Consider the following 24,320-nt stretch of genomic DNA (forward strand, 5'->3'; position numbering starts at 1 on the left):
TTTGTGTCACACTTTGAGCCGAGTTTAATTCTGACGTAAACGTGATTTGGTCCTGTTTTACTCCTGGTTTAGGCCATGTCCATATTTACTTCTGTGTTTAGTCCCAGTTTAGTCCCAAATGGAATGGTTTATAGTGCAGGTGTGAGCGAACTATGCACATGCAGGACACATCACCACCAGGGGGCGCCAGAGCGGAGCAAACCACCACTGACCCACAGAGGGAGGACTGCACCACCAGGGGGCGCCAGAGCGGAGCAGCACCCCCACTGACCCACAGAGGGAGGACTGCACCACCAGGGGGCGCCAGAGCGGAGCAAACCACCACTGACCCACAGAGGGAGGACTGCACCACCAGGGGGCGCCAGAGCGGAGCAAACCACCATGAACCCACAGAGGGAGGACTGCACCACCAGGGGGCGCCAGAGCGGAGCAGCACCACCACTGACCCACAGAGGGAGGACTGCACCACCAGGGGGCGCCAGAGCGGAGCAAACCACCACTGACCCACAGAGGGAGGTAACGCTACATTTTTAATAGCGTTATAAAAACATGAACAAAGACCGAATTCATAATGTTGTTTATTAAAGCTTAGCAACTATTTCAATTATACTTACTAATCATTTCATTAAAGCCTGAATCATTCTTAATAAACTGTTTGTTCATTTTGAATTTATTATTGTATTTGTTTCCACCTGGGATGAAGTTTCAAGTCCAGAGCTAAGTCCAGAGCTAAGTCCAGAGCTAAGTCCAGAGCTAAGTCTAACGCTAAGTCCAGAGCTAAATCCAGAGCTAAGTCCAAAGGGTGGACTTGTGAACCTTCGGACATGTGGGGTGGAACCATCCAACACTAAGTCCAGAGCTAAGTCCAGAGCTATGTCCAGAGCTAAGTCCAGAGCTAAGTCCAGAGCTAAGTCTAACGCTAAGTCCAGAGCTAAGTCCAGAGCCAAGTCTAACACTAAGTCCAGAGCTAAGTCCAGAGCTAAGTCCAGAGCTAAGTCTAACGCTAAGTCCAGAGCTAAGTCTAATGCTAAGTCCAGAGCTAAGTCCAGAGCTAAGTCCAGAGCTATGTCCAGAGCTAAGTCCAGAGCTAAGTCCAGAGCTAAGTCTAACGCTAAGTCCAGAGCTAAGTCCAGAGCTAAGTCCAGAGCTAAGTCCAGAGCTATGTCCAGAGCTAAGTCCAGAGCTAAGTCCAGAGCTAAGTCCAGAGCTAAGTCCAGAGCCAAGTCTAACGCCAAGTCCAGAGCTAAGTCCAGAGCTAAGTCCAGAGCTAAGTCCAGAGCTAAGTCCAGAGCTAAGTCCAGACCTAAGTCTAACGCTAAGTCCAGAGCTAAGTCCAGAGCTAAGTCCAGACCTAAGTCTAACACTAAGTCCAGAGCTAAGTCTAACGCTAAGTCCAGAGCTAAGTCCAGAGCTAAGTCCAGAGCTAAGTCCAGAGCTATGTCCAGAGCTAAGTCCAGAGCTAAGTCTAACGCTAAGTCCAGAGCTAAGTCCAGAGCCAAGTCTAACGCCAAGTCCAGAGCTAAGTCCAGAGCTAAGTCCAGAGCTAAGTCCAGACCTAAGTCTAACGCTAAGTCCAGAGCTAAGTCCAGAGCTAAGTCCAGAGCTAAGTCCAGAGCTAAGTCTAACGCTAAGTCCAGAGCTAAGTCTAACGCTAAGTCTAGAGCTAAGTCCAAAGCTAAGTCCAGAGCTAAGTCTAACGCTAAGTCCAGAAGCAAAGTCCAGAGCTAAGTCCAGAGCTAAGTCCAGAGCTAAGTCTAACGCTAAGTCCAGAGTTAAGTCCAGAGCTAAGTCCAGAGCTAAGTCTAACGCTAAGTCCAGAAGCAAAGTCCAGAGCTAAGTCCAGAGCTAAGTCCAGAGTTAAGTCTAACGCTAAGTCCAGAGCTAATCCAGAGCTAAGTCCAGAGCTAAGTCCAGAGCTAAGTCCAGAGCTAAGTCTAACGCTAAGTCCAGAGCTAAATCCAAAACTAAGCTAAATCCAAAGCTATGTCCAAAGCAAAGTCTAACGCTAAGTCCAAAGCTAGGTCCTACGCTAAGACCAACGCAAAGTCCAAACTGTCAAAGATAATCAGTGAAAAATAGATATCTGAAAACCTGACAATACCTTGGAATACTTTATATCAGGAATCAGTTGTGACGTCATTAAATAAATTGCCCTGCAGTTCCTTACCTGACCAGCGGGGGCGCTGTTGTCTGCAGGTGATGAGAACAGCCCAACACAGACCTCCAAAGCTCGATGCATTTTTGGCTTTCAGTTGTCAAAAATAGATCAATTAAAAGTTATACCTACAATGTTTCAATCGGTATATGTCCAGATGTGTCCATTTTCCTTATTTTTAATTCAAAGGAAAGTTTTATTTGAGTTTAAACCACAAAAATCCCTTAAACGTACAGTTAAGTTTAACAGTTTGAAGTTACAAATCCTGCACTACAACAAAAAAATGTATAATAAACACATTTATGTTCAATATTTAACTCCAATATAAAAAACTGTCCATTAAAATAACCCAATGTGAGAAAAATGTTGGAATTATTAACAAAAAAAAGCAGGTCAAAAATCAAAACGACACAATAAAATCCCAATTTTGTTTAGTTTTTGTACATTTTTCCTCGTCTAACATGAAAGTCAACGCTCTGAAAACAGAACCAGGAAAAATGTGACTGAAATATTTTGAAAAATTTAAAAATTCCTCATAAAAATTTACTAAAATCCATGTTTTTCTGCTGCTTGTGGCATAAAAACTGCTCCTGTCGCTCTCCTCCGTCGCTGCCACGGCCGGACAGGATTAAACCCCATCAGCATCATGGGAAATATTCAGATTAGCGACATCGTTCTGGAAGTTTGTGGCTCGAAAAAGGGAATAAAAAGAGAGAAAGAAGAGATTAAAGCGGTGACGGAGTGAACACAGACCTCCCCGAATCCTCTTACGAACACTCGGACGGAGAAAGTGTGATTTAAAATGAAAGTTAAGCACAATTTCTATCACAATTATCTATTTATTTCACAATTTTCGGTTTAATTCAAATTTTCCCTCAATAAAAACAGAATATATTGCTTTCAGTCTTGATTTAATGACTTCACATTAACAATACAGACTTTACATAATTTATTTAGTAAGAATATTGTCACTTTTAAACAATATAACTCAAGCAGAAGTGAAAAGCAGGGGCCAAAGTAATTACAAAAAAACATCTGCCTCTGTTTAGCTTGAACCGCCGGCTCTATCTAGTGGTCAAATACCAGCATTACATGTTACATTTTCACATAAACTACGGCTTTAAGTGCTTTATTTATTAAAAAAACGAGCAAAAAAGTGACCTACAGCGTTCACATTTTCACTAATAAATGTGCAATATTATTTACTTTTGTTGGCGACCCCAAAAAGGAACAAGCGGTAGAAAATGGATGGATGGATAAATTACTTGCATGGAATTACGTAAAATAAAAAGTGAGAAATATGTACAAATATACATTATGTACACAGAGTTATGAACGTGCTAGTCCTGATTTTCAGTCAGTTTTGTGATTTCCTCCAGCAGCTCGGTGAAAGACGGTCGCTCCTGAGGCTTCTGTAAAGCACAAAAGGAGAAAAAACAACTAAGAAAACCACAAATCACATGAGAAGAAACCGCACTTTAAATAGAATATGAACAGACCCAATTTAAGTACGTAAAATTTCATTCAAATTATATTGAGGTTTGTCTGAATGCCAGCAGAGGACATGAGGCAAAATTTAAATAATTAAAAATAAATAAAATAATAATTAAACATTAAATAAAAATAATAATTATAAATAATTAAATACATAAATATGAATAATAAAATGTAATGAAAAATAAATAAAAAATAATTGAATGCAAGCAGAGGACATAAGGCAAAATCTAAATAATTAAGATATATATATAATAATAAAAAACAATTATAATTATAAATAATAATGATTCAAATGTAAATAAATAAATACAATATAAATAATAATAATTAAATACAAATATTTAAAAAAATATTTCGAAAAAATAAAAATAATAATTAAAAAGTCATTTGAACAGGTAAATGTGATTTTTCTGCCGTTCGTGACTGTGCCCCGGGGTCGTTACTGTGAGCGTACGTTGTGCCAGCACTTGTACATGACTTGGTAGAGCGGCGGCGAGGCGCGGCGCGGCCGGTACAGTCGGATTCCTCTGGTGATGTCATCGACCACCTCCGAATTGGAGCGCTTCTCAAACGGGGTCCTGCCCTCCGAGTAGATCTCCCACATCACCACTCCTGCACCGGGAACAACAGACAGCTCATGTCCACTCTAAAGATGCACTATGTAACCTTTCTGCCATACTCCGGTCTCCATGGAGATGTTATTGCCCTGTCATCAAAATTACAACATTTAAAACATTTATTCTCCCTGTCGGTCGCCTCTCCACTGATCTGACCTGTAGCTTGGCCCGGTAGCTTCTTCTGCTTGTTTCCATGAGGATGGATACGTTTAATGCCAAACTGTGGAACATTCCAGACAATCAGGTGACCTCATAGTGCACCTTTAAACCAAATCTGTTGTATATTTATTCAGTATAAATGTTAAAGTTGATCCAAAGCCATTAAAAGAAAAAATAAACAATTAATTTAAAGTTAATGTTGCATGGAATGTTCCACAGTGTGGCATTAAACTAAACCATCGTCATGGAGACATGCAGGAGGTGAACAGTCACATAGTGCACCTTTAAAATACTTTAATGAAGCAAATTCATTATTTCATTCAAATATAGAGATTGAACATTTGAACAGTTACAAATATTTCCTATTTTGTATATTGTATATGTATATTGTGTATTTAAGTGTTTTGTGCCATTCAAACATCAATAATCCTGAATATTTACTCTGTTGTGTGCTCCTCTGTATTTCTAAAGTCCATCTTCCCCAGACTTATTTTGCACTTACATTTTTACATTATCACATACATTATCACATTTTTACATTGTTACACTATTACACTATTACACTCTTACATTATCACATGTTTACATTATTACACTATTACACTCGTACATTTTTACATTATTACTTTCATTGTTGTTGTTTTTAGCCTCATTTAAACCGTCTTCTGACCGTTATGAAGAGTTAAATCTGATTCTCACCGAACGACCAGACGTCAGACTTGCTGCTGTATTTACTGTAGTGAAGAACCTCGGGAGGCGACCACTTCACCGGGAACTTAGACCCACTGGAGCTGGTGTACTGGTTATCTAGAACATACCTGCAGCAACAACAACAACAGCATCACAACAACAACAACATCAGCAGCAGCGTCACAACAACAATATCAGCAGCGTCACAACAACAACAACAACAACAACAACAGCATCGTAACAACAACATCAGCAGCGTCACAACAACAATATCAGCAGCGTCACAACAACAACAACAACAACAACAACAACAACAGCATCGTAACAACAACATCAGCAGCGTCACAACAACAATATCAGCAGCGTCACAACCACAACAACAGCAACGTCACAACAACGACAACAACAGCAGCGTCACAGCAACATCAGCAGTGTCACAACAACAACAACATCAGCAGCGTCACAACAACAGCAAAATCAGCAGCGTCACAACAACAGCAGCGTCACAACAGCAACGTCAGCAGCGTCACAACAACAACATCAGCAGCGTCACAACAACAACATCAGCAGCAGTGTCACAACAACAACAACAGCGTCACAACAACAACATCAGCAGCGTCACAACAACAACAGCGTCACAACAACAGCATCACAACAACAACAGCAACAACAGTGTCACAACAACAGCAGCATCACAACAACAGCAGCGTCACAACAACAACAGCGTCACAACAACAACAGCATCACAACAACAACAGCAACAACAGTGTCACAACAACAACAACAGCATCGTAACAACAACATCAGCAGCGTCACAACAACAATATCAGCAGCGTCACAACAACAACAACAACAGCATCACAACAACAGCGTTGCAACATCAGCAGCGTCACAACAACAGCAGCAGCAGCAGCAGCAGCACAACAACAACAACAACATCAGCAGTGTCACAACAACAACAGCAGCAGCGTCACAACAACATCAGCAGCGTCACAACAACAACATCAGCAGCGTCACAACAACAACAACAGCAGCGTCACAACAACAGCAACATCAGCAGCGTCACAACAACAGCAGCGTCACAACAGCAACGTCAGCAGCGTCACAACAACAACATCAGCAGCGTCACAACAACAACATCAGCAGCAGTGTCACAACAACAACAACAGCGTCACAACAACAACATCAGCAGCGTCACAACAACAGCAACATCAGCAGCGTCACAACAACAACAACAACAGCAGCAGTGTCACAACAACAGCAAAATCAGCATTGTCACAACAACAACAGCAACATCAGCAGCGTCACAACAACAGCGTCACAACAATGACAACAGAAACAACTACAGCAGCGTCACAACAACAACAGCAGCGTCACAACAACAACATCAGCAGCAGTGTCACAACAACAACAACAACAACAGCGTCACAACAACAACATCAGCAGCGTCACAACAACAGCAACATCAGCAGCGTCACAACAACAACAACAACAGCAACATCAGCAGCAGCGTCACAACAACAACAACAACAACAACAACAGCATCGTAACAACAACATCAGCAGCGTCACAACAACAATATCAGCAGCGTCACAACCACAACAACAGCAACGTCACAACAACGACAACAACAGCAGCGTCAAAGCAACATCAGCAGTGTCACAACAACAACAACATCAGCAGCGTCACAACAACAGCAAAATCAGCAGCGTCACAACAACAGCAGCGTCACAACAACAACAGCGTCACAACAACAGCATCACAACAACAACAGCAACAACAGTGTCACAACAACAGCAGCATCACAACAACAGCAACGTCACAACAACAACAGCGTCACAACAACAACAGCATCACAACAACAACAGCAACAACAGTGTCACAACAACAACAACAGCATCGTAACAACAACATCAGCAGCGTCACAACAACAATATCAGCAGCGTCACAACAACAACAACAACAACAGCATCACAACAACAGCGTTGCAACATCAGCAGCGTCACAACAACAGCAGCAGCAGCAGCACAACAACAACAACATCAGCAGCGTCACAACAACAACAACAGCAGCGTCACAACAACAGCAACATCAGCAGCGTCACAACAACAACAGCAGCGTCACAACAACAACATCAGCAGCGTCACAACAGCAACGTCAGCAGCGTCACAACAACAACATCAGCAGCGTCACAACAACAACATCAGCAGCAGTGTCACAACAACAACAACAACAACAGCGTCACAACAACAACATCAGCAGCGTCACAACAACAGCAACATCAGCAGCGTCACAACAACAACAACAACAGCAACATCAGCAGCAGTGTCACAACAACAGCAAAATCAGCATTGTCACAACAACAACAACAGCAACATCAGCAGTGTCACAACAACAGCGTCACAACAATGACAACAGAAACAACTACAGCAGCGTCACAACAACAACAGCAGCGTCACAACAACAACATCAGCAGCAGTGTCACAACAACAACAACAGCAACATTAGCAAGTCACAACAAAAGCAACATCAGCAGTGTCACAACAACAACAACAACAGCAACATCAGCAAGTCACAACAAAAGCAACATCAGCAGTGTCACAACAACAACAACAACAACAACAACAGCAACATCAGCAGTGTCACAACAACAACAGCGTCACAACAACAACATCAGCAGCAGCATCACAACAACAACAACAACAGCAACATCAGCAAGTCACAACAACAGCAACATCAGCAGCGTCACAACAACAACAACAGCAACATCAGCAGTGTCACAACAACAACAACAACATCAGCAGCGTCACAACAACAGCAACATCAGCAGCGTCACAACAACAACAACAACATCATCAGCAGTGTCACAACAACAGCAAAATCAGCAGCGTCACAACAACAACAAAGTCACAACAATGACAACAACAACAACAGCAGCGTCACAACAACAACAACAACAACAGCATCACAACAACAACAGCAGCATCACAACAACGACAACAACAACAGCAGCGTCACAACCACAACAACAGCAACGTCACAACAACGACAACAACAGCAGCGTCACAGCAACATCAGCAGTGTCACAACAACAACAACATCAGCAGCGTCACAACAACAGCAAAATCAGCAGCGTCACAACAACAGCAGCGTCACAACAACAACAGCGTCACAACAACAGCATCACAACAACAACAGTAACAACAGTGTCACAACAACAGCAGCATCACAACAACAGCAACGTCACAACAACAACAGCGTCACAACAACAACAGCATCACAACAACAACAGCAACAACAGTGTCACAACAACAACAGCAGCATCACAACAACAACAACAACAGCAGCGTCACAACAACAACAGCAGCATCACAACAACGACAACAACAGCAGCGTCACAACAACGACAACAACAGCAGCAGTGTCACAACAACAGCAAAATCAGCATTGTCACAACAACAACAGCAACATCAGCAGCGTCACAACAACAGCGTCACAACAATGACAACAGAAACAACTACAGCAGCGTCACAACAACAACAGCAGCGTCACAACAACAACATCAGCAGCAGTGTCACAACAACAACAACAACAGCGTCACAACAACAACATCAGCAGCGTCACAACAACAGCAACATCAGCAGCGTCACAACAACAACAGCAACATCAGCAGCAGTGTCACAACAACAGGAAAATCAGCATTGTCACAACAACAACAACAACAGCAACATCAGCAGCGTCACAACAACAGCGTCACAACAATGACAACAGAAACAACTACAGCAGCGTCACAACAACAACAGCAGCGTCACAACAACATCATCAGTAGCGTCACAACAACAACAACAGCAACATCAGCAAGTCACAACAAAAGCAACATCAGCAGTGTCACAACAACAACAACAACAACAGCAACATCAGCAGCGTCACAACAACAACATCAGCAGCAGCATCACAACAACAACAACAGCAACATCAGCAAGTCACAACAACAGCAACATCAGCAGCGTCACAACAACAACAACAGCAACATCAGCAGAGTCACAACAACAGCAACATCAGCAGCGTCACAACAACAACAGCAACATCATCAGCAGTGTCACAACAACAGCAAAATCAGCAGTGTCACAACAACAACAAAGTCACAACAATGACAACAACAACAACAACAACAGCAGCATCACAACAACAACAACAACAGCATCACAACAACAACAGCAGCATCACAACAACGACAACAACAACAGCAGCGTCACAACCACAACAACAGCAACGTCACAACAACGACAACAACAGCAGCGTCACAGCAACATCAGCAGTGTCACAACAACAACAACATCAGCAGCGTCACAACAACAGCAAAATCAGCAGCGTCACAACAACAACAGCGTCACAACAACAGCATCACAACAACAACAGCAACAACAGTGTCACAACAACAGCAGCATCACAACAACAGCAATGTCACAACAACAACAGCGTCACAACAACAACAGCATCACAACAACAACAGCAACAACAGTGTCACAACAACAACAGCAACATCAGCAGCAGTGTCACAACAACAGGAAAATCAGCATTGTCACAACAACAACAACAACAGCAACATCAGCAGCGTCACAACAACAGCGTCACAACAATGACAACAGAAACAACTACAGCAGCGTCACAACAACAACAGCAGCGTCACAACAACATCATCAGTAGCGTCACAACAACAACAACAGCAACATCAGCAAGTCACAACAAAAGCAACATCAGCAGTGTCACAACAACAACAACAACAACAGCAACATCAGCAGCGTCACAACAACAACATCAGCAGCAGCATCACAACAACAACAACAGCAACATCAGCAAGTCACAACAACAGCAACATCAGCAGCGTCACAACAACAACAACAGCAACATCAGCAGAGTCACAACAACAGCAACATCAGCAGCGTCACAACAACAACAGCAACATCATCAGCAGTGTCACAACAACAGCAAAATCAGCAGTGTCACAACAACAACAAAGTCACAACAATGACAACAACAACAACAACAACAACAGCAGCATCACAACAACAACAACAACAGCATCACAACAACAACAGCAGCATCACAACAACGACAACAACAACAGCAGTGTCACAACCACAACAACAGCAACGTCACAACAACGACAACAACAGCAGCGTCACAGCAACATCAGCAGTGTCACAACAACAACAACATCAGCAGCGTCACAACAACAGCAAAATCAGCAGCGTCACAACAACAACAGCGTCACAACAACAGCATCACAACAACAACAGCAACAACAGTGTCACAACAACAGCAGCATCACAACAACAGCAACGTCACAACAACAACAGCGTCACAACAACAACAGCATCACAACAACAACAGCAACAACAGTGTCACAACAACAACAGCAGCATCACAACAACAACAACAGCAGCGTCACAACAACAACAGCAGCATCACAACAACGACAACAACAGCAGCGTCACAACAACGACAACAGCAGCAGCAGCAGCGTCACAACAGCAAAGACTTCTACAAACATGTTCTGAAAGAATATCTTATTAGTTTAGTTTCCATTTTGTCTCAAACGAGACAGTGACAGAGAAGACAGACAGAGAAGTGAAACATGATGAGGACTGTTGTGCATTTTCTTCAAAATATAACTCGTCACTGCCCCCTCTGGCTGAAGCTGGTAGTTCTGTTTGTTCTATATTGACCTCTAGTAGAAAAAGCTTCAGTTGTAGTCATTTGGACTCAGTTTGAAAAAATAGACGTTTCGACTCTCATCCAAGAGTCATTGTCAATAAAAGAATTTAGATCGAGAACTCCGATATTAATACTATTCTGTGGTAAGACCCGCCCATTGGGAGGAGCCTTCCTGAAGTAAGAAAGAGTTGTTTGTTTCAACAGAAACTCCCCCCCTTGTATCTACCGAGCTAGCCTATTCAGAATCTTAATGGAGAGGACGGGAAAGTTCAAATAGAAGTATATAGGAAACCTACACACACGGACCAGTATCTGCTCTTTGGTTCCAACCACCCACTACAGCACAAGCTGGGTGTGATCAGAACCTTACAACACAGAGCTCAAGGTGTGCCCACCAGCTCAGAGGGCAAGAAGAAAGAGGAAAAACATGTCCAAAATGCCCTCTCAGCCTGTGGTTACCCCGCTTGGGCTCTCAACAGAGTGAAGAGAACCAAGAAGCAGGACAAAAGGGAAACTGAACAGAGAAGGAAGTGTGTTTCTATCCCTTATGTCTCTGGCCTGTCGGAAAAACTGCAGAGAATTTTTAGACAACATGAAGTCCCTGTTTATTTTAAACCAGGAAACACTTTAAGACAAAAACTGGTTCACTCTAAGGACAAGTTGCCGACTCAAAAACAGAGCAATGTAGTTTATTCGATCCAATGCAGTGAAGAAAGCTGTAAAGAACGGTACATAGGTGAGACAAAACAGCCTCTACACAAGAGGCTTTATCAGCACAGAAGAAATACTAGTTCAGGTCCACAGAGTGCCGTGCATCTCCATCTTGAAGCCTCTAATCACTCGTTTGAAGACGGTGAGGTGAAGGTTTTAAGCAGGGAGAAAAGATGGTTTGAAAGAGGAGTCAAGGAAGCTATTTTTGTTAAAAAAGAAAAACCTTCTTTAAACAGAAATGGAGGGCTAAGATTTAATCTTCCTGTTATTTATAATGGGATACTGAACCCCTGGAAAGGTAGAGGACCAGGACCAGGACATTTAGATGCTAATCAGGTACTCAGGGTGGTTGAGCCAGGGTCTCACAAAGACAAAGAGGATTCTAATAGCCCATTAAAATTCTGAATAGGCTAGCTCGGTAGATACAAGGGGGGAGTTTCTGTTGAAACAAACAACTCTTTCTTACTTCAGGAAGGCTCCTCCCAATGGGCGGGTCTTACCACAGAACAGTATTAATATGAGAGTTCTCGATCTAAATTCTTTTATTGACAATGACTCTTGGATGAGAGTCGAAACGTCTATTTTTCAAACTGAGTCCAGATGACTACAACTGAAGCTTTTTCTACTATGGAACACGCCTGGACGAATGAGGGATTACACCGATATATTGACCTCTGTGCGTCAGTTTGATTAGTGGCCACTCTGAGGTACTGCAGCCGCAAAACTGTTCGTGTTCGGCTCACAGGATCTACAGCTTCTACAAGTTAGAGTTCGAAGCTATTTGAAGCTTTAATTTCAATTGGAATCCTCAATCGCCTCAACATGATATATCCTAGCATCACTCTTCGCTCCGGCTGATTTTGATTCATCTTCCAGATCTTTCCACACTTCCACAGTCTTTACCTTGTCATCCCGAAGTCACAGACCTTCACCACGTTGTGTTCATTCACCAAACAGTTCCTCGCCGCCTGAAAACCAAACATACAAAATACAGACAGATGCCGCTCCAAAGCCAAACCCAGTGTTTGTGTTCAAGACTCCTACCCGAAAGCGTCTAACCACTAAGCCACTGCACTCAAACGATTTCACACTGCACTCACCAGGTCTCTGTGGATGAAGCTGTGGCTCTCCAGGTACTCCATGCCCTCGCACACGTCCTGGCACATGGACAGAAGCCCCGCCTCCCGCAGAGCCCCGCCCCTCTGACGCAGGAAGTTCAGCAGACAGCCGTTCTCCATGAACTCGGCCACGATCAGCAGGGGGCGCTGCTGCAGACACACGCCGTACAACTGCACCAGCTGCGGGTGGCAAAGCCTCCTGGGAAATCATCGAGAAGCGTCTTCTTTCAGTGCGTTAGCTCAGTTAGCTCTGTTAGCTCATGTAGCTCAGTTAGCTTAGTTAGCTCAGTTAGCTCACATCATGACTTTGGCCTCCTCGATGAAGTCCTCCTCGTACAGTAGTAGTAGTAGTAGCAGTAGTAGTAGTAGTAGTATCAGTATCTCACATCATGACTTTGGCCTCCTCGATGAAGTCCTCCTCTTACAGTAGTAGTAGTAGTAGTAGTAGTAGTAGTAGTAGTAGTAGTAGTATCAGTATCTCACATCATGACTTTGGCCTCCCCGATGAAGTCCTCCTCGTACAGTAGTAGTAGTAGTAGTAGTAGTAGTAGTAGTAGTAGTAGTAGTAGTAGTAGTAGTAGTAGTATCAGTATCTCACATCATGACTTTGGCCTCCTCGATGAAGTCCTCCTCGTACAGTAGTAGTAGTAGTAGTAGTAGTAGTAGTAGTAGTAGTAGTAGTAGTAGTAGTAGTAGTAGTAGTAGTAGTAGTATCAGTATCTCACATCATGACTTTGGCCTCCTCGATGAAGTCCTCCTCGTACAGTAGTAGTAGTAGTAGTAGTAGTAGTAGTAGTAGTAGTAGTAGTAGTAGTAGTAGTAGTAGTATCTCACATCATGACTTTGGCCTCCTCGATGAAGTCCTCCTCGTACAGTAGTAGTAGTAGTAGTAGTAGTAGTAGTAGTAGTAGTAGTAGTATCAGTATCTCACATCATGACTTTGGCCTCCCCGATGAAGTCCTCCTCGTACAGTAGTAGTAGTAGTAGTAGTAGTAGTAGTAGTAGTAGTAGTAGTAGTAGTAGTAGTAGTAGTAGTAGTAGTATCAGTATCTCACATCATGACTTTGGCCTCCTCGATGAAGTCCTCCTCGTACAGTAGTAGTAGTAGTAGTAGTAGTAGTAGTAGTAGTAGTAGTAGTAGTATCAGTATCTCACATCATGACTTTGGCCTCCTCGATGAAGTCCTCCTCGTACATCGCTCCTTCTCTTATGGTTTTGATGGCCACTTTGTGCTGAGCTCTCCACTTGCCCAGTCGCACCTGCCCGAACTGCCCACAGCCCAGCTCCTTCATGAAGGTCAGCTCGCTCGGGTTGATCTCCCACTTCTCTGGAACACCACGGCGCCGGTTACAGACGAGCTCTCATCTTACAGCAGTAGTACGGAAATAAAAATGTTTCGCACCTGAGCTGAATCCCGCCGTCGCCGGGACACACCTCCCCATCGGGCCCAGAGCGTAACGCAGGCGAGTCACCAGGCCTACGAGCACAGGACAGAACAGCGCGTGAGAAAGGGGCGTGGCACACCCTTCGCCTCGCTTCTCCTCGCAGTCGTACCAGCGGCGTTGTGCTCGTGGTAGCGGATGACCTCGGGAATCGAGTCGAACGTGTGTTTCTCGGCCAGATAAAACTGCCCGGCGTCACTCAGCTTGATCTGGTAATGCTTCACACCGCCGCTCTCCCTGGAAACACAACGCCTCTTACCGTTTACTTTGCTTTACGCCGCGGTTCGGCCATCTTTTATGCGGTTAGAGCCTCGTTGCGCGACTGGAGGTTTCTCACCCTAAAGTTTTACTGTACACGGAGACGGTGTAGACGTCTCTTTGGCTCGACTCTCGCACCACGAAACCGCCCTCTTTGCTCTGAAATGAGAACGTGAAATGTAGTTACCGTATTTTCCGGACCATAAGTTGCACCTTTTTTTCATAGTTTTGGCCGGGGTGCGACTTGTACTCCAGAGCGACTTATATGTGTTTGTTATTTTCACACTGACAACCACAAGAGGGCGCTCTAGGCTCTAAGCGACGCAGAAGAAGAATCTGCACTTCCTCTGGAGTTTGTGGAGTTGTTTAGAAGTGACACAGAGGAAGAATAATTCAATGGATTTAGGGATTTGGGGTAAAACTGATGCTTTGCTAAACTTGTTAGCATGTTCTTTATGCTACAGTTCTCTGAATAACTGTTCATATATTACGTTAACATACCAGACACTTACCACAGTTCTGTCTGTGCCTCATGTAGCTGAAGGTGTTAGCGTTAGCATGCGTCATGTAGCTGAAGGTGTTAGCGTTAGCATACGTACACCTATTCACCATGTTCTCTCATCTGTTATTATTTTAGGGGGGCGTTAAGTAAGAGAAAATCTGGCAAAAATGGTCATGAAAAGTGATAAGGGCTAAAGGAGACGAGAAGTTAGCACGTTTTGGGACGTTTGCGCTTCGTCCGTACGCACATTTTTAGCTTCATAAATGAGACGCGTGAGCAGTTGTACCTCTTGTTTGAGGAGCTGCTCGGCCTCCATCCTGTTGATGCTTTTACAATACCACCTGAAAGAAACAACACTCATTTACGCGGTCAAAAAGAACAATAATGAAAGAATAAGAAACGTGTTAGGCGCTCACAGATTGGCCTCGATGTTGTTTTTCTCCGTGACGTAGTTGCTCGGAATGAACCCTTTGTTTCTGAACACAAGGAAAACTTTATGTTAAAATGTCATGTTTAAAGGATGTATGAAGATAAGACGCTAGATACGCACGTCAGTTGAATAAATAAATAAATATACAGCACATATACTGTATTTTCCGGACAATAAGTGGCACATTTTTTCATAGTTTTGGCCGGGGTGCGACTTATACTTATATTTATACTTATATACTTATACTCTGGAGTGACTTATATGTGATATTATCTGTTATTTTCATACTTCAACTGCATTTCATACTCCAGTGCGACTTATATATGTTTTTTTCTTCTCTATAATGTATTTTTTGGCTGGTGCGACTTATACTCCGGAAAATACGGTAGCACTAGACGAAACTCCAGTGACGCAAACAAACGAATGATTATAAAGTCCATGTACGAAAATAAACATGGCAACAAGTCTTCAAATTATTGTTAAGTTAAAGTCTGGAGTACTTGGTGTTGTCATGGTTACGGTGGACTCAATCGTCTCCGCGGTGACGTTTGTCCGTTGCATTTGACCCGTCCGTAAATGCATTTTATGACTATTTAGACATTTTCGGTCTTTTTAAAGTTGGAATGGTACAAAAAAAAGGGGCTGGCACTGACCCGTGTTTGTCCTGCGCCCGCCACCACAGCTGGTCCTGCTTGTGCAAAATGATGTACTCCTCGCCCTGAAGCACAAAAAGAAAACAACAACAAAAAACGGGACATAAATCGGACGTTGCGGGTCGTACTTTGCGGCGCGAAACACAAACACAATGCGCCGCGGAGTGACGGAATCGAGCAAACCGAGCGCACAAAACAAGTGACCGATCTCCGTAACATCGTCATCGTCGTGGAAAAATCTGGAAAAAAACATCGGGCTGTTCGTGTTTGTCAAAATCGTCAGTCGGATGCATACAGACTTTAAAAACACGGAGGAGCTTCACGGTCTTGGTTTGCTAACGATTGAATTTGTTTTTTGAAATCAACCTGTTTGACGGTGAGGTCCGTGTCTTCTTTGGCGCAGAAGTCGTACATGGCCACGACCTTGAGCAGCCCGGAGCCCTCGCCGTCACCCCCTTCAGGCGGCGGCAGGGGCAGCTTCTTCCTTGACTTGTCCATCTGAGCGCCAACGGGTCAAAGCAAAACAAATGAGTCAAGAGTTGTTGTTTTTTAACCCAAATTTACCCAAAGACACAATCATCTGACGCTTAAAGGAGAAGCAGCATCTTTTGAATCAAAACAGTAACAGAAAATACATATTTGTCACCATAAAGAGTACAAATATTTGGGATTTGAGCGTGACCCCTTCGTCAACTTTAAAAAAACATGTCAGTTCAACCTGGCAACCTTTAAAGTACAAGAAACTCTCCTCACCTGGTTAAATAATGGTTAATAAATCATCAATACAGTACATTTTTTGTAGTTCTAGCCCTTAATAACAACAATTCTATAAATAAAAGCCTATAAAAATCAATATTCATGTAAAAAAATGACATAACATTACACTAATATGAGTAATGAGTTTATTACAAGGAAATCGTTAGTAAATGTCTAATAAGCAGCAGAATAAGGGTTTATAATAAGTTTTAATCCAATTACACTTGAATTAGCAGCGAGTTGAATGTTAAAATAAAGTATTACCATCATTTGAAGCTGCACCTACATAACTGTATTCATTTCCACAACATGTACATGATTTACCACGTATTATTCTTTAATATATTAATTAAAACCTGACTTCTTTCCGTCGGTCGTGTCCAGAACAGCGGCTCCTCGGGAAACAAAGTGAGGAGTTTCCTTCCAGCTCCATCCTCGTTCTGAACTCCCTGAAACACGCAGTACATTTGACTTAAAGGAGACACATCGCGCTACATCACCTTTAACGAGCTTTAAACCTGGTTACAGCGGCGTTTCCTCGTCATTTGTTCTCTCAAAGACGTATTTATTCATGATGTTTGAGTGACCCGGTTTTCGTCCCGTTCGAGTGTTCAGAAAAATCCCGTTTTCACCTACCCCCTATCCCCGCCCACATCCCCGTACTCGTTGCGGGTATTTGAAAAGAATACGAGTCGGATTGACACACTGCAGGTGCTGAAATGTAACTCGGCCACATTTCTGAAACAATAAATGCCAACGCGCCGCTTGTTACGGTGAAAGGTCACTGGGAAGAGGCGGAGCTTGTCAGATTTGACGGGTTTGAACAGGAAGTCGACGGATCCAACTCCATCTCGACGCCGTTTTACGTCAATATTGCGGTTTGAAAAGAACTAAATGTAAAAGAAAAGGTGATCTACTTGTGTTATAGCTCGATACTAAGTCCCTGAAAAAAGCGTCATACGTCTCCTTTAATTACAGCGGTTTGCTAAGCTAAAGTCGCTCAGTTAGCGGGATAAAGTCGAGCACCCGAGGCTTTAATCTTTAGTCTAAACGAGTTATGGACAGGCGTGTTGAGAATTACCTGGCCTGAACGGCGCAGCAGCAGCAGAAGACGGAGAAAACCGACTGATCTGAAACAAACAAACAAACACAAAAAGCTGTGAATGAGACGGAAAACAATGACCGTTAGCATCAACTGTCCCTGTTTTATTTGAACCGATTGTGAAAATGTGTTTTTTAACATCGTATTCTTTGCATCAGTTTGTGGTTCATGTCTTTGTGATGATCGGGTTTTTCCACATGAAACTGAAACGGTCACAAAGTCCAGCGTCTTCTCCGTCAGGACAAATAAAAGACTTTTTTTTTTTGCTTTTTTTTTTGCTTTTTAGTGAGATAAAAAGCCAAGACACAAACGACATAAAAAATTACACATAAAAGACAAAAATAAATAAATAAAATAAATAAAATAAATAAAATAAATAAAATAAATAAAATAAATAAAATAAATAAAATAATAATAAAGATAATAATAAACAACAATTTTAATTTTTTTGTTGCATTGTTAAAACACACACACAAAAATAATTGAATTTACTGTAAGTTTGCGGACTAAATCGCTAAAAACTGTAATAAACCTTTTCGGCTGATTATTTCAAGGTTTTTCTTTCAAAAACTTACACAAAGTGGTACATTTTAATGATAATAATAATAATAACTATAACAACAATAACAATAATAACAATACTCTAATCTGTGTCACATTTCCTTGTCGTCGTGTCGGTTTGAGTGGGTCGTCTTGCCAGGAAGTGTCGTTTCCTTTTTTTTAACACAGAACGACGTCTTGAGCGTCTGTGAAGGTGAACGTAGGCGTCCCAGAATGCTTTGTGTTCACCGCCAAGCTTCCTGTCGAGGCTATAGTTCGTCTAGGTAAAAGGCAACTGCAGTATTTGTTGTAGTAGGTGCTTTTACCTGAGTTACTTTTGCTTAAAGGTCACCTTACTGGTAGCGGGAAAGAGTTACAGAAATGTTGATCCTAAGCCGGAAATGTCCCACACTGCGGCATTAAACATATACATTAGAACTAAATGTGAAACTGTTTGTGATTCATTTAAAGCCAAATTAAACTGAACTATGACAGATGCAAAAGCACATTACTGCCACACCCTAAGACTCAGAGTTACATGTATCTGCTGAGAGTTCATGTATCTGCTGAGAGTTCATGTATCTGCTGAGAGTTCACGTATCTGCTGAGAGTTACACGTATCTGCTGAGAGTTCACGTATCTGCTGAGAGTTACACGTATCTGCTGAGAGTTCACATATCTGCTGAGAGTTCACATATCTGCTGAGAGTTCACATATCTGCTGAGAGTTCACGTATCTGCTGAGTGTTCATGTAGCTGCTGAGCGTTCATGTAGCTGCTGAGAGTTCACATATCTGCTGAGAGTTCACGTATCTGCTGAGAGTTCACATATCTGCTGAGAGTTCACATATCTGCTGAGAGTTCACGTATCTGCTGAGAGTTCACGTATCTGCTGAGTGTTCATGTAGCTGCTGAGCGTTCATGTAGCTGCTGAGCGTTCATGTATCTGCTGAGCGTTCATGTATCTGCTGAGAGTTCATGTATCTGCTGAGAGTTCACGTATCTGCTGAGAGTTCACGTATCTGCTGAGAGTTCATGTATCTGCTGAGAGTTACACGTATCTGTTGAGCGTTCATGTATCTGCTGAGCGTTCATGTATCTGCTGAGAGTTCACGTATCTGCTGAGAGTTCACGTATCTGCTGAGAGTTCACGTATCTGCTGAGAGTTCATGTATCTGCTGAACGTTCACGCATCTGCTGAGAGTTCATGTATCTGCTGAGAGTTACACGTGTCTGCTGAGCGTTCATGTATCTGCTGAGCGTTCACGTATCTGCTGAGAGTTCACGTATCTGCTGAGAGTTCACGTATCTGCTGAGAGTTACACGTATCTGCTGAGAGTTCACGTATCTGCTGAGAGTTACACGTATCTGCTGAGAGTTCACATATCTGCTGAGAGTTCAAGTATCTGCTGAGCGTTCACGTATCTGCTGAGAGTTCATGTATCTGCTGAGAGTTCACGTTTCTGCTGAGAGTTCATGTATCTGCTGAGCGTTCACGCATCTGCTGAGAGTTCATGTATCTGCTGAGAGTTACACGTGTCTGCTGAGAGTTCACGTATCTGCTGACAGTTCACGTATCTGCTGAGAGTTCACGTATCTGCTGAGCGTTCACGTATCTGCTGAGAGTTCATGTATCTGCTGAGAGTTCACGTATCTGCTGAGCGTTCACGTATCTGCTGAGCGTTCACATATCTGCTGAGAGTTCAAGTATCTGCTGAGCGTTCACGTATCTGCTGAGCCTTCATGTATTTGCTGAGCGTTCACGTATCTGCTGAGAGTTCACGTATCTGCTGAGAGTTCACGTATCTGCTGAGCGTTCATGTATCTGCCGAGCGTTCATGTATCTGCTGAGAGTTCACGTACCTGCTGAGAGTTCACGTATCTGCTGAGCGTTCACGTATCTGCTGAGCGTTCATGTATCTGCCGAGCGTTCATGTATCTGCTGAGAGTTCACGTATCTGCTGAGAGTTCATGTATCTGCTGAGCGTTCACGTATCTGCTGAGCGTTCACGTATCTGCTGAAGGTTCACGTATCTGCTGAGCGTTCACGTATCTGCTGAAGGTTCACGTATCTGCTGAGAGTTCACGTATCTGCTGAGAGTTCACGTATCTGCTGAGCGTTCACGTATCTGCTGAGCGTTCACGTATCTGCTGAGCGTTCATGTATCTGCCGAGCGTTCATGTATCTGCTGAGAGTTCACGTATCTGCTGAGAGTTCACGTATCTGCTGAGCGTTCACGTATCTGCTGAAGGTTCACGTATCTGCTGAGAGTTCACGTATCTGCTAAGAGTTCACATATCTGCTGAGAGTTCAAGTATCTGCTGAGCGTTCATGTATCTGCCGAGCGTTCATGTATCTGCTGAGAGTTCACGTACCTGCTGAGAGTTCAAGTATCTGCTGAGCGTTCACGTATCTGCTGAAAGTTCATGTATCTGCTGAGCATTCACGTAGCTGCTGAGAGTTCATGTATCTGCTGAAGATCTGGTTTGTCTGCAGAAGCTAAGCCAAGCCCACCACAGCAGTGCAGCAGCAACACCTTTACCCCGGGCCCATCTCCCATGATGCTTTGCACAGGTGGTCTGTGGTGAACCGACTTCCTGTTCGCTTTCTCTAACGCAGTCGACTCGACCTAGTGCTGAGGGAGGATGTGCAAGACTTTTGTTTTAAGACCTTTTCAAAAACAAAACCTTTTCAAAAATATCTTAAGTCAGTGGAAAAGTGCGTTTGTACAAGTTTAAATAAAAAATAATGTGCGTTTATACGAAAGGTTATCACAACAATCAATACTTGCATTGATAGATACTAAAACTAGTGTCCAAACTAGATACTCCAAACTATGAAAGTAAATAAAATTGCCTAAATTTGACAAACTGTAGTTTCAGAATGATCTTGAATAAATAAAACTCTATTCAAGAGTTTCAACTTGTTTTACGCAACATTTCGAGGACTATTTCCCCATCCGAAATGTATACGATTGCCTTTTTAAATGATTTCCATGGCAACGATCTTAATTTCTCGTCATTATGAAACTCATGGATGGCGTTTTTAATGATTATTTGTTTTTTTGGGGGGGGTTTTGCATCGCAAAAACCGTCGCTAACACTAGTTGGCACTCTAAGGTAAATAAATATCGCCAACAGAGGCCGCAAGAAAGAACAGGAGTTAAGATAAGAAATAATGACTACCGTAGCTAAAGTTGCAAATAACTAGCAACGTTTAGCTTGGGGAAAAGGCTAACGGCAACAAAAGTTACTGGTTAAGCTTTATTAAATGCTGTTTAGGAGCGACTCAAGCTGGAAACTCGACTTCTCATTTCAGAATCCAGAGTTTCTGAGAATCATGTGAATTTAATTGAATTTTGTCAATTCATTTTTTTGTTTCCATTTGAATTTTGCTGTTTCGCCACTCACAAGATGGCCGCCGCATTTGCCACGGCAACAGAACCCGCGATCTCTCCGGCCTGTATCGTTAATCATGTTAATATGGGTTTAGTTTTAGTCAATTATTATGTTTTTTCTGTGTAAGAACGAGTCTCATTCACAGAAATGTGTCATAAACTGATTTAGAGAAGTGGAGACTAAAACTTGCACAATATTAGCATTTTACACAATTCTAGTTCTTAGAAGTCGTGCAGTCCGAAAGCGGAATAAACCGCACGTCTACGAAAACCGCAAAACAGGACTGAACGAGGAGGACAAAACCAGGTCAAAATCCAGATTTGACTCAAAGATTTGTACAAAACCATAAATCAGGACTTAACAAGGACTAAACAAGCCTAAAAAGTTCTAAATACATTGAAACCAAACAAGGATTTAACCAGGTAGAAATCCCAATTCAACTTTCATTAAACGGTCTAAATCAGGACTAAAGAAGGTTTAAGTCTGAAAAAATCTAAACTAAATGTCTTCAAAATCCAGATTAAACTCAAACTAAAGCAGAAACTAACCAGTCTAAACCAGGTCTAAATCCCGATCAGTCCCGGGTCTAGACCAAACTCACTGAGGGTGATGGGAGCTTGGACAAAAACAAGAATAAATCTAGACAACCAGATCTAAACTTGGACTAATCCCGACCCAAACAAAGATTAAAGACAGAATCAATAATGTATAAACCTGGTCTAAACCGGGTCTAAAGCTGGACTAAACAAGGTCTAAAGCTGGACTAAACAAGGTCAAAACGAGGTCTAAAGATGGACTAAACAAGGTCAAAACGAGGTCTAAAGATGGACTAAACAAGGTCAAAACCATGTCTAAAGCTGGACTAAACAAAGCCAAAACCAGGTCTAAAGCTGGACTAAACAAGGTCAAAACCAGGTCTAAAGCTGGACTAAACAAAGCCAAAACCAGGTCTAAAGCTGGACTAAACAAAGCCAAAACCAGGTCTAAAGCTGGACTAAACAAGGCCAAAACCAGGTCTAAAGCTGTACAAAACAAGGTCAAAACCAGGTCAAAAGCTGGACTAAACAAGGCCAAAACCAGGTCTAAAGCTGGACTAAACAAGGCCAAAACCAGGTCTAGAGCTGGACTAAACAAGGTCAAAACCAGGTCTAAAGCTGGACTAAACAAGGTCAAAACCAGGTCTAAAGCTGGACTAAACAAGGCCAAAACCAGGTCTAAAGCTGGACTAAACAAGGCCAAAACCAGGTCTAAAGCTGGACAAAACAAGGTCCAAACCAGGTCTAAAGCTGGACTAAACAAGGTCAAAACGAGGTCTAAAGCTGGACTAAACAAGGTCAAAACCATGTCTCAAGCTGGACTAAACAAAGCTAAAACCAGGTCTAAAGCTGGACTAAACAAGGCCAAAACCAGGTCTAAAGCTGGACTAAACAAGGTCAAAACCAGGTCTAAAGCTGGACTAAACAAGGTCCAAACCAGGTCTAAAGCTGGACTAAACAAGGTCAAAACGAGGTCTAAAGCTGGACAAAACAAGGTCCAAACCAGGTCTAAAGCTGGACTAAACAAGGTCCAAACCAGGTCTAAAGCTGGACTAAACAAGGTCAAAACGAGGTCTAAAGCTGGACTAAACAAGGTCAAAACCATGTCTCAAGCTGGACTAAACAAAGCTAAAACCAGGTCTAAAGCTGGACTAAACAAGGCCAAAACCAGGTCTAAAGCTGGACTAAACAAGGTCAAAACCAGGTCTAAAGCTGGACAAAACAAGGCCAAAACCAGGTCTAAAGCTGGACTAAACAAAGCCAAAACCAGGTCTAAAGCTGGACTAAACAAAGCCAAAACCAGGTCTAAAGCTGGACTAAACAAGGCCAAAACCAGGTCTAAAGCTGTACAAAACAAGGTCAAAACCAGGTCAAAAGCTGGACTAAACAAGGCCAAAACCAGGTCTAAAGCTGGACTAAACAAGGCCAAAACCAGGTCTAGAGCTGGACTAAACAAGGTCAAAACCAGGTCTAAAGCTGGACTAAACAAGGCCAAAACCAGGTCTAAAGCTGGACTAAACATGGCCAAAACCAGGTCTAAAGCTGGACTAAACAAGGCCAAAACCAGGTCTAAAGCTGGACAAAACAAGGTCCAAACCAGGTCTAAAGCTGGACTAAACAAGGTCCAAACCAGGTCTAAAGCTGGACAAAACAAGGCCAAAACAATGTCAAAAGCAGAATACACTTCACACCTTTTCAATCAAACCACTGCATTTCACAACTTCACACATTTTACATTTAAAACTTTGAGTCACCCACTTGACTGTATCATCTTTGATCTCGATTTCTGCCCAAAACGTCAACTTCTTTGGTGTTCGTTGGTCGTCTTTGGCCTTCGTTGGTCTTATTTTGCTTTTGTTGGTCTTATTTGGTCATCTTTGGTCTTCATTGATTTTCGTGGGTCGTCTTTGGTCTTAGTTGGTCGTAGTAGATCTTTGTTGATCTTCTTTGGCCTTCGTTGGTCTTCAGTGGTCTTCGTGGGTCTTTGCTCCGTTCGCCGTGGTCCAAAACGTCTCATGGGAACGTCTAAAATGAACAA

At 42.8% G+C, this 24,320-nt stretch overlaps 1 protein-coding gene across 1 annotated transcript; it reads right to left on the reverse strand.

The window, feature by feature from the left end:
• Window positions 1-3,169: 3,169 nt before the first annotated feature.
• txk (TXK tyrosine kinase) lies at window positions 3,170-24,141 on the reverse strand. Its single transcript, XM_072459163.1, has 16 exons — window positions 24,041-24,141; window positions 17,788-17,836; window positions 17,068-17,155; window positions 16,317-16,448; window positions 15,951-16,015; window positions 15,284-15,343; window positions 15,154-15,208; window positions 14,445-14,524; window positions 14,220-14,344; window positions 14,068-14,142; window positions 13,821-13,992; window positions 12,648-12,864; window positions 12,451-12,515; window positions 5,128-5,246; window positions 4,107-4,264; window positions 3,170-3,567 (listed from the first exon to the last, which is right to left on the reverse strand). The coding sequence occupies exons 1-16, from the start codon at window positions 24,051-24,053 to the stop codon at window positions 3,496-3,498; spliced, it is 1,545 nt and encodes a 514-aa protein (XP_072315264.1). The 5' UTR covers window positions 24,054-24,141; the 3' UTR covers window positions 3,170-3,495.
• Between the last annotated feature and the right edge of the window lie 179 nt (window positions 24,142-24,320).

The sequence above is a fragment of the Eucyclogobius newberryi genome, unplaced genomic scaffold (genome assembly GCF_026437365.1).
Source record: "Eucyclogobius newberryi isolate DKJ021-1_F unplaced genomic scaffold, fEucNew1.0.hap1 SCAF_22, whole genome shotgun sequence".
Taxonomy (NCBI): Eukaryota; Metazoa; Chordata; class Actinopteri; order Gobiiformes; family Gobiidae; genus Eucyclogobius; species Eucyclogobius newberryi.